Below are 14,529 nucleotides of genomic sequence, written 5' to 3' on the forward strand. Positions count from 1 at the left end.
AGCAGTGCAATAGGTGAACCATGTTCCTTATTTTGAAAAGCAAACTGACCTCAATTTATTCAATCTAGGAATCAGCAGGGATGAGCTAAATCCCCTTACACTTTACTCTGATAGTTTAGTAGCTGAGTAGTAGTCTTGTAGTGTGTGTATCTGTCATTAATTTGTTCTAAACATTTTCAAATCAAAACTTTTGATAAAGAAATAAAACTGTTTAAATCATTTCCTGATGCTAAATGAAGTAAAAACCAAACTAAATTATAATATTAAGTAATTGTGAACAAGCAGTGTACCTGGTTAAAACAAAAGCCAAATATGTTCTTAAATGTAATGAACAATTTCACCAACTGACACATCCACTAACATTTTACATGACAAATACAAGTAATTACTTTTACAAGAGGTATTACCTGTATAAAGTACTACTGAACATCTTACTATAAAGCATTGATACAAAATATTCCTTTACCTTTCTCTTTTTTTATCCATCTTTTTAACCACAATGTCACATATACCTGGTCCAAGAATATCATCCATTTGTATCAGGAAATCATCTACAGACTAAAAATAACTATATGTATGTATTAATGTTTCCAGAAACATTTTTCTTTTGCAGTCTGTCATTTTATAATGGTAAATTTGATAATATACTTTCTAATTTGTTGACCCCTTGGAATTGTTGTGTTATTATAATTAGTGGTTATCCATTCATACTGGTTAGCAAGAAAATGAAAGGTACATTCTTAGATGTAAATATATAAAAGTGTAAAAATATGCAGAATAAAGAAAAAAATTTTTGAATTTCAAAAACATTCAAATGAGTTTTGAATTCAAATATTCTTGTCTTGATAGTGCAATAGATCACAAGTATCTAACTTCATGAACTAATGTAATGAGTTACAGGACTTTTAATGTATTCAGTGTTGAGTTAGATATTGTACAGAATAAAAGTATGCAAATTTAATGATCACCAGAACTGAATGATTTATGGAATTTACTGACTGATTAATTGGTGGACTAATAATTGATCATATTTAATTAATCAATTATTCCCATAAGACTAATCTTTTTACCAATAAATTATTGTAAAAGATATTTTTGGCTTATCCCTCGCTTTAGTGCGAAATGTAATTAACACTAAGACATTTGGTGTGGGTTGACCAAGAATAAAATCTGAACATTTTTCAAGAAATTTCTGGGATTAAACTATAATTCAGAGATTCAAAATCATGTCCTGCTGCCTGAATTGCAAGAAGTACAAGTACTACCTAAAACTTGTTACAGGGTCCAAAGAGACAGGTTAGAAAAATTCTAGTTTTTCAAGATATTTCTGGAATTAAATTAATAAAGAACCAAGCATATATATTGAGCAATTTTCTGTGTGTTTAAGCAAGCAATTTTTGGTTACAATGTGTGAACTTCTTTGCAATGTCACTGTCAAAAAAAAAACATTATAGCAAATACTTGCTGAATACTGTCACATGAGGTAAATGTATTATTTCTGATTTCAAAATGTTAAGTAATTGAAGCACTGTTGATCAACCTTAGGCTTAGCATTAAAATGTTTATGATCATAGACATAATACAAAATCCAGTTGTATCTTTAGTTACAGTTGATCTACCACAAGTGGTGTTACTAGGTCTGAGCATAATATCAACTGGCCTTTTCCCATAATTTTTAGATGATATATTTTTTCTCATAAAGCTGCCAATTCCCATTGTTTGTTGGTGTTTAAATAAAGCATTGTGCTTGGATCCTTTAATATGGCTTTTAAGTGTAGTTTTGCTTATTATCGAGATGTCAATGGTTTTATTTCACACGTTGAAACCAGCATTGTATTTAGTGGCACTATCACATACAAAATTATCCACATATCCTGATTTGTCAAGCTGTAAGGCATTAAATATGTATTTCCCACCAAGCATAGTTTTAATTTGTATTGTGTGTTTGGTCAAGCATGATAAATAAATATTTTGTTAAGTTTCAACAAACCTATGAACTGTCATTTGTTAAAACTGCATTGTGTATGCATAAATCATAAATGAGAATACAGATAGCATTCAATTTGCTAACATTTCTCATAGCCTGTGCATGATATAGAAGAGTCTAAGTTTATGATAGTTATATTGTGCATGTATGTATGTAACCATGTACAATTTTTCAAATATTAATTTCTTGAGTTTATGTGAACTGAATGGAAAAAAAAATGTTTTTTTACATAGCAAATAAATTCCAGGTGCTTTCGGGAGCTTTTGTGTATTTCCAGAACTGTCCAGGAGATGTACAGATCTTGCATTAAATTTTCTTAACAATTATTAAATGAAAGGATTACAATAAGAAAGAGTTTTCTGAAATTCTCAATAATGATTATTACTATTGTTAAAGCCTCCTATAAAAACATTGAGTAAATGATACTCAAATATAAAGGTAAAATTCAATGTAAGAGCATGTAATTACAAAATACATAACAGTTACTAGTATATAATTAAAACTGAAGTTTCAATTGCACAAGTCTATGTTTCATGTGTTAAAACACATGTAGTTATTTTGTTGTACCTGCTATAAAGTATAAATTACAAAATATTTCTATATTGTTGTCTAGTGAAGGTCACTTTTAGATAAATTAAATAGAAGTTCATTTTTTGTTCAATCATCTTTGTTAAATCAATCTGACTTCAGAATTTAGGTTTTGAAATTTAACAATTATTTCTTAGTTTTAGTTTATTGTTGGTATATTTTATATCAAATAAAATTTTGAAAAATGTAACAGTTTTATTTTTATCAAGGTTTCAGGTTTGCCAAGTTTATAAAACCCACTGGAAAGTAAAAGAGTTTAAAGAAATGTGAATTTTAAACTTTAGTATTGTGTTAATAGTTTAGTTAATCATTTGTTAAGATGACATGCTGACCAATTAAAAACAAACTAATTAACCAATGAATAAAGCTCTAACTTTTTTGCTGTAATAATAATTAAGTTAGATAGCTTGTTCAGATGATAAGGTTACTGATTTGACTAATAAACATTTCATTAACATTTGTAAAGTTTCAAGATTTTGTTGTTGTAATACGTTATTAAGGAAGCACATTATGCTAATATAGTAATAAAGTTTAACAAAATATAATTTATAAGCATAAATAAGTGATTTATTTTTGGGAGTAAATGAAGAGGATAGACCAACATTCTGTTGAGACATGAAGTATATGTTCTCCAAACATAAATCAAATTCATCTTGCTTTTAAATCATTCTTTGCCAACTTATTTTCTTAATAGTTAACTGATAAGTTAGACAATCTACTCCTACTTACCAAGCTCATCGGGATGTATGGTGATTTATATCTTGCCTTGTTATTTGAATTACAGATTAAGTTTGGTTTGGTTTGAATTTTGCATAAAACTACATGAAGGCTATCTATGCTAGCTGTCCCTAATTTAGCACTGTAAGACTAGAGGAAAGGCAGCTAGTCATCACCGCTCACCGCTAATTATTGGGCTTCTCTTTTATCAACAAATAGTGGTATTGACTGTCACATTATAATGCCTTCAAGGTTGAGAGAGTGAGCATGTTTGATGCAACGGGGATTTGAACCCGTGACCCTTAGATTGCGAGTCGAGTACCCTAACCACTTGGTCATGCTGGGCTTACAGATTAAATTCTCACACAGAATCTTTGTATGTTACTGGCGATATTTCAATTGAATATTTCTTATTTTTATAGTTGTGTTAGAAGGTAAGGTTATAGAATAATCTCTCGCATACAAAATTTACAAACCACCATAGTTAATTATGAGTTTCTCTTGCCTTGTTATTAGAGTTTTGTAACTTCTCCATAAGGCAATATTAAATATTCAACTTGCACACAGAATCCCCAAACTACAACAATGAGTTCCATATATTATTTACTGCTTGCTTTGATAGCTAAGTTTCAAAATAAGGTTAGAGGTTCAGATCCCACACAGCAATATCAAAAACCCATCTAATGAGTTCCAAGAATACAAGTTTTCTTGCCTACATAATTAAGACTTTGTTCAAATGACAAAATTTTCAATTAAAATCACACATACTTAGTTTCTGAGCTCATGGTTTTTCATGTTTTGAGAGGCAAGTTAAATATCCCAGAAAACAAGACTGAAGATTTAACTTCCATGTAATAAACACATAAATTACAGCAGTGATATTCTAGCATTGAAAGTGCAACTAACTAGATTTGTTATAAATCACATTTAGTTCAAAAACCTCACTTAAATTTGATGCACAGTGTTACTAACAAATAATACAACTTCTTTGCAAATTATTATACAATTTCTTACAAAATTACTAGCCAACATATTTAAATAAACATAGTTTTATTAAATTCAACTTGTTTGTAGTTTCAGATTATGGTTGAGAATAATTTATTATAGTTAAAAATATCACCTTTCCTCCTACTGAGTTATGAAGTTTTTGAAGGGGATCTTTCAAGTTTTCAGGTAAACTGGAGATAAGCTTCAGTCTCTTCTATAAAATGGCAAATAATAAATTTTATATAATTCTATTAAAAGAGTAATCACAAAACCAACCCAGATTTTTTCTTGAAACATAAACAATAAATTATATTATTTCTGAAAATACATTCGTTTATCATAAAATCTTTAGTGACATTAATATTTTTTAAACAATTAAAGAGATAATTACAATATTATAAGGAACATTCATGGTATTTAAATTAACTGTAGACTCTCAGCAATAAAACCACATCATTACTACTCTTATAAACTTGTAACAAATGCAAAAACAAGAATATTTTATTATAAATTTTTTATAGTATTAAATTAACAGAAACACTATCTGCTCAAATAATAAACAATCATAATACAGAAAAAATAGCCCATTCTTCAACAAAAGGAAATTAGTGACTGCACTTGAGTGAATTTATCTAACCTTAGATTAAAATTAACTAATGATTAAAACAAGCCACTGGAAATAAAAGAGCACTGTCTGTTCTAGTTTAGGCACCTACAATCAAAGTTCATTCATCAGTAAATTCCATGGCTTTTTTAAGAAATTTTATATTTAAATCAAATACTTTTCAGATTGATTCTATGAAAGTATAAATTTAGTATCAAATGGTACTGAAGCACTTCACAGTGTTCTACATAAAAAATAATTCTGGATGAAATTGCTTAAAACCACATTTTATAATGATTTTATGATGGAATTGAAGTTATTATGTTGACGTAACACATTGATTAGAGTCAGCATATGTTTCTATTTACTGTCTGGCACCCCTGTGATTTTTTTCCATTTCATGTACATTTCTAGAGTGAAACGGAAGTTTATTATCATAATTGCTTATGCATCTATATCTAGTTGTAAAAGCAAATGAGAGAAACCCTTTTCACAGTATTTCAATTATATTTTGCCATGTAAGTGAGGGTCGATTTAGGTCTACATCAGTATCACTGGGAGGAATTTGACCAATACATTGTATGGGAAGGGTCTTCAACCATTCACTCTAAATCTAGGAATCAAAAATGATGAGAAGCCTCTGTTCTGAAAACTTAAACCATCATGTGTGCAAATTCGGAACAATCTACAGCAAAAACTCCAAGAATGTACATCTGGATGCCATCAGGAAGTCGTAAATACAATGTGGAAGGTCAATTCTAGTCCAAAAACCAATCAGCATTGGGAATGTAACATTCAGTCTGTGGTAGGAGGAAATTCCCAATTCACTTACGTGTGAAGATATATGTTGGCTGGTCTAGCTCCAGCCAAAACCAGTCACACAGAAACTCACATCCAGGTGAAGGTAGGAAGAAGGATACCTAGCTGGAGTGATGGAATGAAAGATAGATTGGAAAATTCCAGTTTAAACGGATGGCATCTGGAATAAAACATCAGATCCATAGCATTAGGATAGTAGGTCCTTTTACACAGGCAGAACATCACCATCCTACTTTTTACTGAGTGGAACTGTGCACACTTAAGAAGATTTCTCCATGATCCACCACCCCAGTGGCTAGGATCAGTGATTGCTAAGTGTTAAGTTTTCATTTTGAATTTCACGCAAACGCTACACAAGGGCTATCTGCACTAGCTGTACCTAATTTTGCAGTATAAGACTGGAGGGAAAACAGCTAGTCATCTCCACCCACTGCCAACTCTTAGGCTACTCTTTATCAATGAAAAGTGGGATTGACCATAACATTATAACACACCCATGGCTGAAATGATGAGCATGTTTGGTGTGACAGGGATTTGAAACCATAACCCTAAGATTAAGAGACGAGTGTGTGGAAGAAGGAAAGAAAGAAATGCATTGGAAAATCCAAATAAATGTATCACCAGAGTGAGTGAAATGGGTAAAAACCATGAAACCCATTTTTACTTCAAGCAACCTAGGGAACATTAGAGATAGCCAGCAATCACTTTCTGCTTTACTCATGTTAATCTATAAGTGAACAACGTAGTACACACATATTTATAATGTAACATACTGTGAGAAATAATCTTTAAGCAGTCTTGTGGAACAATTCATCTCAACAGTTAACATAACAGATATTATTGATATTCTGGTACAGTTGATAAACATCAGTATACCTTGACAAGCACTACTTACCACAAAATGGGATCTATAACATGTAAGGTAATCCCATTAAAAAAAAAAAAAAAAAATAACATACTCAGAGTTTTACACAAATTTGAATAATGGCTACAGGGAGAAGAAAATTTCCAGCTGAGCAGGAAACTGCCAGACTGTGCAAGCATGAGGAGTTGTCTATGTGCTAACCTGGATAACCTCTTCCAAAGAAACAAAGAAATGAACAGCCAATGACAATGGAAGATCATGGATCTAACAAGATCTATGTTTAGGTTTATTCATAGTTTTATGTATTTCATCCAAGCTAAAAATGGCTTACATGCAGCAATCATAGCTTGGATAGAGACTACTGCAGATTAAGCTTTTCTTGTATATCACCATAGTCACATTGGTTAACTTTCTAAGTACAGGCTTAGTCCCAAAGACAGACCTCATAACTGTTTTGTACTTATTATAGTTTTCATACCATAACTCTTAGTACAGTAGGTATATCTACATGAAACTTTAAGGATTATCAGTAAACATTATAAAACTTTCAGAAACAAAATATCAGATTTTTTATCATGTTTTAAGATTTTTAAGCATTGATTTTCTCAAGCATTTTTCTTTCTAAATGTTGACTATCCAAGATACCAAATTTTTGTAACCCCCTAATAACTTTCACATAATTATCAAATGTTTTTCTTAAAAAACAAGTTTATATACTATTTGTTATTTTCAATATTTTATCTCTGTATGGCTTTAGTCAATATGACTGACCTCATAACCACACCATAAAAAATGAGGAAATAAATATAAATAATGCTTTTTGCATTCTAAAATGATTACAAATAACACAAAACCCCAAACGTCAAACAGCTTATATCTCATAACATTATACATTTATAAGCATTTATTATTTTCATTTTATCAACCTTTTAGCTGTGTTTGACTAACATTACAGGAGGTGTAATGAGATAACACATATGCACTCTTGTTATCATATTCAACAGAATAAAACTGACCTTTACAAAGTGACTTGTCTTGGGTTTGTTCTAATGGACCCGTATTTTGTAAAACACAGTCACATTTCTGTTATAACACATTACATATGCACATATATTATTACTATTCACAAATATGTTCTCATATTTCAGTTATTTTTTATAAAACATAGAACAGTATATATACAGAAAATAATGACCTCTATCTACTACTTACAGCTGTAAAATAGTTTGTACTTACTTGCCACAGCCTGCATGCTTAGCCATGTAATTTTGCATGTGGTAGATATAACACAAAACTTTTTTTAGTTTTATATATGCATTTTGAAACAAAAAAGAAATAACTTACTCTACCAATATCAATGTATTCCACTGTAACTTACCAGATTTACTGAATAACTATATTTAGGTCAGAAACAAAAAGTTTTTCAAACAACATTTTCACTTATTACCTCCTTCCAAAATTTGAGACAAGAGAAATAATCTTGGGAAGTTCTCATCTTCAAGAGGTCAAGAAAATCACATCAGGGAAGGAGGGGGGGGTCTGAGCCTTTGATTGGTTATAAACATATGACAGAGTGATATGGGTGTATACAAGCATGTATTTCCAAAAATGGAAGAGGGGGGAAGAGCCACTGTGTTTGATTTACTAAACATTTATATTTCGGCAAATAGATAAAATTCTTATTTTATATTCTAGCTTGTAAGTATTGGAAATATGAGTTTCTAATTTGTAAGAAACTAGAGACCTTGTATCTGGACATCACAAACATTTAGTTTGAAATAAAGCTGCACTGAAAACACCATGTGACATACAAAAATATTTAATAATTTCTTTTTAATATTTACTTTAAAATTAAGAAATTAACTAATGTATGATACTAAAATATGAATTATAATTTACAACATGATACCAAATTTATTTACATACATTCATAAAATAGTAGTCCAAAATATTTTAATGTAAGCCTGTAAACATGATGACATGCCCTTTGATCCTTGACCACAAGAAACCCATAGAAATAAATATAATGTATCATCATGAATGCCTGGCATTGTCCTATTTTTGATATCTGTGTCAGCCTTAAGTTTAAGAAATGTCAAAATGAAGACACCGTAATATTGGCTTGCTGGGCAGTACTCATTTCATGTCTTTTACTTTGGAAACTGACTGCCTGCAGAGTGCTCAGGCTTTATTATGTGCAATCCTTGCTTTATCTATACAGGTTTGGTCATGCCTTATCCACATGGACTCAACCTGGGCATGACTGCATGCTCTTCAATACTTCAATACACCAATATTGGAAGTTCCTTTTTTTTTTTTTTTAAAAGAGATGTTTAAGGACACACACTACCTGAGATGTTTTCATCCTTGTACGGGTTTCTGGATTGTTTTATACCAATTATGTTCTCCAATTTTTACAAGTACCTCACACAAGAAGTAATTTCTTCTGAAATTATGTTCCCTATGCCATATAGAAAAGACATTTAAGATTAGGTTATCAAAAGCAAGGTTTATGCAAAGCCTCTACTACCAAAGCATTCAACAGTTCTTGTTGGCTTGCTCTAGTTTACCTACATAAGGTTGGTGGCTATACAGTGGAGAACATGAGATGAACCACTGCCATTTGTGTTTTCACCTACATTCCAGGTGGAGTGTTTTACAATGAAATGTTGTCATACACGTTAAACAGGGTTCTTCAATCTCCAGCATGATGTATCTAAAAATTTCATGTATACAATAGTGATTCAGATGCATTTGGATAACTTTGGCTGAGCTATCTGGATGGTCTGTGGCTGGCAGTGGTGATTGTCCCAGTAAGAGTTATTATAATGTTCAAAGTTGGTGTTGCTATCTTATAAATCTACAATATTAATCCTAGCCTCTGAGTCAGTAGGTGGTATGAAGTTAAAGCCAGTGAGAGTGAACTCATCAGAAACTGATAGTTAAGTTTCTTGAAAAAGAACACAGCAGAGAACAGAGCACTTTTTACATGTATTCAGTTTGTCAGCTTGATGTTTAGATATCCATGTTTATCTCCCTGTTTAAATCAGGGTTGTTCATCATGTTCACAAATTCCTATGGAAACCCACCTAAATACTAATGTTAATTATATATCACTGCTTGTAGGCAATATATTAATTATCAGAGAGAAATGAGCTAACGATAGGAATTCTGAAAAGTCGCACAATGACAGCAGATCAGTATCCTCTCAGAATGGGGTTGCCATTTTTCAGGTAAGTGTACAGTGGTTAGCAACATCTAAAGATGCTCTCTTAAAAGAGAGAAATCTTCAAGATGCAGGACTTCACATCAATCCAGTTTTGCTTATCATTGCTAACTAGGCATCACTGCATGCAATACAGTGTTGTAAGGTGTGCTCACCACTTGATGATTTATCAGTGTGTGTATGTGTTTTCTTATACCAAAGCCACATTAAGCTATTTGCTATGTCCACTGAGGGGAATCAAACCCCCAATTTTAGCATTGTAAATCCATAGACTTACAGAGAACTGATGATTTGTTAACCTATTCATTATTTGTGGCACACTGTCTTGTAGATTTAAGTATTACTGGCTGATGATCTCATGATCTGGCAATTCAATTACCCTAATGAAGCCCACAACTGGGCTTCAGGTGGTTTATAACTGGGACTGATCTTAGCAGTAGAATAGTTTCTGTCTCAGCTGAAATGCCCTCCACATTAGGTCTGTAATAAATAAATTGATAGTTTTGTACAAGTATTTACACTTCCACTCATAACAACTCTTTGTCATCAAAATTAAACATTAAACTAACAAATCCTACAGTTATAATTTTCCAACACTGAAAACTTATTTCCAACAGGTACTTCCCTCTGTTTACAAAATTAGATAATCACTGCTGACTTCTACATGTGAACTTTTTCATTACTCATGCCACAAGCTTTCCTCAGTCCCATACTGGAATCAAAGAATTCCAAATGTGTCTCTCATGCAAATCATCATGCATCACTTCTCTACCAAAAGGAGCAGAATATACTCATGTGATGCTTGTGACACCCTTTAAACACCTCTATTGGACTATCACTTAGAAGTTTGGCAGATAATAGAAGCAATGGAAGTAAGTGGGGGAAGATGTATGGGAAGAAGAAAGTATCTATGAGAAATACATTTTCAATATTGGAAAAGTGATACCTTCTGATACAAGACTTCCCTCGCCAACAAAACAAGCAAGAATCAACGATCAGGAGAAAGTGTCAAGCAAGAATCCCATCATTTATGATCGATCAGGAGAAAGTGTCCAAAGGATACCTCTGTAAATAAAAGTCAGATTCAAATAAGGGAACAGCATCATTTATGATCCAGGTATACTAATAACCTATCTGTGTAAGAGATCAGGGCAGAAAGCAAGAGAATGAGGGACAGCCAAGGATAGCACCAGAATAATCCCTGCTGTGACCCACAACACAGAAGGATGAAATCCAGGGAGAAGACAGACAAATTGAAAACTGTGTGAATACTTATGTTGATTGGTTTACTCAAATTCCAAAACTACAGGGTATTAACATCCATGTGAAGGTAGGACAAAAGCTCCCAATCAATGGAGGGAAATTGAATTTTGACATCTCACTCTGCTGTATGGTTAACTGCAAATCAGAGAATATCACACCACATACATTTGCAGAACACTGCCACCACTACTCATAACTGAATGGTTATAGCCATCTTAAATGGAACCTATCCAGCAGTGTGCCTCAATGGTCAACCACATCAGCAGCTTTGAACTGGTAAGTAGTAACAACTCCCATTGTTCACAAGAAAAAAAAAGTGGGTCTGAGAATGTGTTGAAGGGCCTGAGGGAATGTGAATACCAGAAAGTGCAAAACAAAATTAGATTCTAACATGAAATTACATTATCTTAAGTAACTTTATGCTCATAATGCTATACATTTATTTATAATTAAATTTTATGTTTTTTTGCCCTTTGAACTGTGTTTAACTACTATTGTAACTGTGTGTAACTAAAAGGTATATATTTATACTTCATTTTCTATTTTTTCTATTATATCACTAATTATTAACAACACACAACACAATGAAGCATTCAACAAATGGAAATACGTAAATACTTTTCAACTCTTCACACAAATTCAGTAGAAGAGTCTTCTTTGGCTCATACACACAAGTTCAGTAGAAGAGTCTTCTTTGGCTCATACATACCAATTCACATCTTTATTTTTCACTTTCAGTTTATTTTTAATTGTTAATTTTCCTTTCCAGATGCAAGCTTTTATTATTCATGGAGTTATGTTTGCCCATGGTCATGAGGTTTGGTAATTATTACCTTCCAATTCCCATAGACCTGTCTGCTTCACTAAACAAGATGGTACATGTGCAGATACCGTCTTGTTTATAAAAGCTCTAAGAATCCACATGAGAACAAGTTAAATTATTAATTAAACCTTTCACATATCCATTTTAAAGCAACACATAATTAAAATATAAAACTTAAAAATACATTTAATCTACCTAGCAAACTATTACTTATAAGGCAAGAAACACTTGCCAAGAGCTATGTATCCCTTGAGAGAACAATGGACTGGGCTTCATTTCGTTCCATTTCCAAATGATAGACTACTCATATACTTTCCATTATAGAGCCAATATTCAGAGGCAAAATCTGCTCTTTCTATGGGTTATAAGTATCCCATTCAACTTCAATCAGTTGCATAGCAACAAAGCTTTGACTTTGCAAGAGGATGTGGCTAACCTTAAATTAAGAAAGTATTTATAATGGTTGCTTTGGGGGAGAAAATCTTTGGAAGTGAAATTAGACAGTAATGTAAACCATATACATACTTTGGCCATCTGAAGGAAGCCTATACAATGCAGACAGTTTCTCTTCTATCAGCTTTTAAGTTTGAAAAATTGTAACTGTAAGATGATCAAGTGATAGCAAAAACTGTAGTTTTTTCTTATTTTAGTAGAGGTTTCTTTTGAAATAAACGAATTAAAACTTAAATAATATAAAACTTTAAGTTATACCATTATTTCATTAAAATACATTAATAGTAAAGTAGTTTCATTAAATTTTGAATGTAACACTGTACCAAAGCAGAGATAAATTAAAAATGGTACACAGCGGCTTATGGTTAATGCAGTAACCCAAACAAAGGTAAATATAAAATATGTATGTATATATTTCTTGTCCATATATCTTGACACAATACGTATGGCACACATTCACTGGTGTGCAAAAGCCTAATTTTGTAATAAATAAAGATAACAATATTTTTTTAAACACCTCTTAATTTTTGAATGATTTAAGTTGTAGATCTAATAAGAGCTTAAATGAAAAACCTACAAACTTTATCTGCCTTGGTATCATTTACTGGGTATATCACGAGGTTTGGGTGGCTTACATTCAAAATTTTACTAAACTATTTTTGTTTATGTTATACCAATTAGTATAGCATAAAATCACAACTAACATACTCTTAAAATATGAATTATAAGTTTTAAAATTTTAATTTTATAAGGCAATATTTTAAAAAACAAACAGCAACAGAATTTCTCCTAGTGTTAGTGAGATGACAAATTTTCTATAGGCATCTCATCTTTATTTTATTCAACACCCTTTTAATATATATGAAATTCAATGTAAATTGCTCACAAAAAAACCACTATTGCTCAGACAAACCATAAGTTTTATAGCTTTCAATTTTTGTTGTTGTATAGCCATCACACAGAAAATAAAACCTCTTCTCAAACCCACCTGTAACATATTCTATTTCAGGATTTATTGATAGTTCTCCATTATGCTTAATACTATATTATGTATAACAAACAGAAAGACGTTTTCATCTATCAAATGACATATATTATATACATTGTTTTCTGGACAAAAAATTGTCAAGTTCTCACTTAGTAAAAACTTCGTTCCTATGAGAAAGATAACAAATAGCTTAGATTAGCTTGTAATAGCTCTTGTCACATAGTTAGAAAGCCAGAAAAACTATGATGGTTAAAGAAAACTCTGCATTTTGCATGTTATTATTCTATGTTCTTTGGTATATCATATGATAAAATAAAAATAATTTTGTACATTACCACCAACAGTGTTATCAATAATTGACAGAAAAAAAAAGAGAGAGAGACAGAAAAAGACATAGATAAGTACTTGATTTCTTTATTAAGGACAATAAGAAAACAAAATTAAATTATAAATATATGTATACTGTTACAATTTTAAAAGTATGTACAATGAATGAATATAGCTCATGCTATAATTTGAAGTCATTATAGAAAGAAAAAGAGGGTAATTTAGATTTATTTTGGTGGTTATGAGGTCAGTCAATTTGGCCAACCTTGTATACTGCTAGATAGAGAATATAACAGATACATTATAAACTTTTACTGAAAACAAGAATTTGAAATGCATTTAGGAGGTTTTAGAGATTATAAAATTGAAATTTGAGATTTTTGAGATGAAAAAAGCAATTTTAATCTGAACCTAAAAATTAGTTTGCACACAGGTCATTCAAAGCAAATACTTACATATTTGCAGAAAAATTACTTTTTAGTTTATTAAAACTACTTCACTAAAAAAATACAACTTTTCGAATGTGAAAGACTTATGATTTTTACTGAAAGACTAACAAATTTCATGTAGATATACACATTACATTAAAAGTTAGTAGCATCAAATCTATAAAGACTAAATGAGTACAAAGAGGTCACATGGTTGGTCAAACTGACTGAGCCTGTATGGATAGAGTTAATGTGATTTATAATATATGATATTACTTTACAAATGTTGGATTAAGATTTATTACTTTCTTTCCATAAGTGGCATAAGGGTATGAAAGATAGAGATGTAACATTGGCAAAACGACCTTACCTTAGAGCTAACAAACATCAGTGTACACATGCAAACACCAATAGAGAGATATAATGAAAAAGATACAATTTATTATTAGATCTA

At 31.3% G+C, this 14,529-nt stretch overlaps 1 protein-coding gene across 4 annotated transcripts in view; it reads right to left on the reverse strand.

The window, feature by feature from the left end:
* Nucleotides 1-14,529, reverse strand: part of Ufl1 (UFM1 specific ligase 1) — a 100,510-nt gene that overhangs the window by 11,617 nt on the left and 74,364 nt on the right. For 3 of the 4 annotated variants that reach the window (XR_013031942.1, XM_076516440.1, XM_076516438.1), the window contains exons 14-15: nucleotides 4,413-4,493; nucleotides 467-558 (exon numbers count right to left, since the gene is read on the reverse strand). Coding sequence is in view for 2 of the 4 variants with exons in the window: in XM_076516440.1 (XP_076372555.1) it covers nucleotides 467-558; nucleotides 4,413-4,493 (173 nt within the window). In the remaining 2 variants the exon portion in view is untranslated. The remainder of the gene's footprint in view (nucleotides 1-466; nucleotides 559-4,412; nucleotides 4,494-14,529) is intronic. The other variant, XR_013031943.1, reaches the window with a different exon arrangement.

The sequence above is a fragment of the Tachypleus tridentatus genome, chromosome 7 (assembly GCF_004210375.1).
Source record: "Tachypleus tridentatus isolate NWPU-2018 chromosome 7, ASM421037v1, whole genome shotgun sequence".
Taxonomy (NCBI): Eukaryota; Metazoa; Arthropoda; class Merostomata; order Xiphosura; family Limulidae; genus Tachypleus; species Tachypleus tridentatus.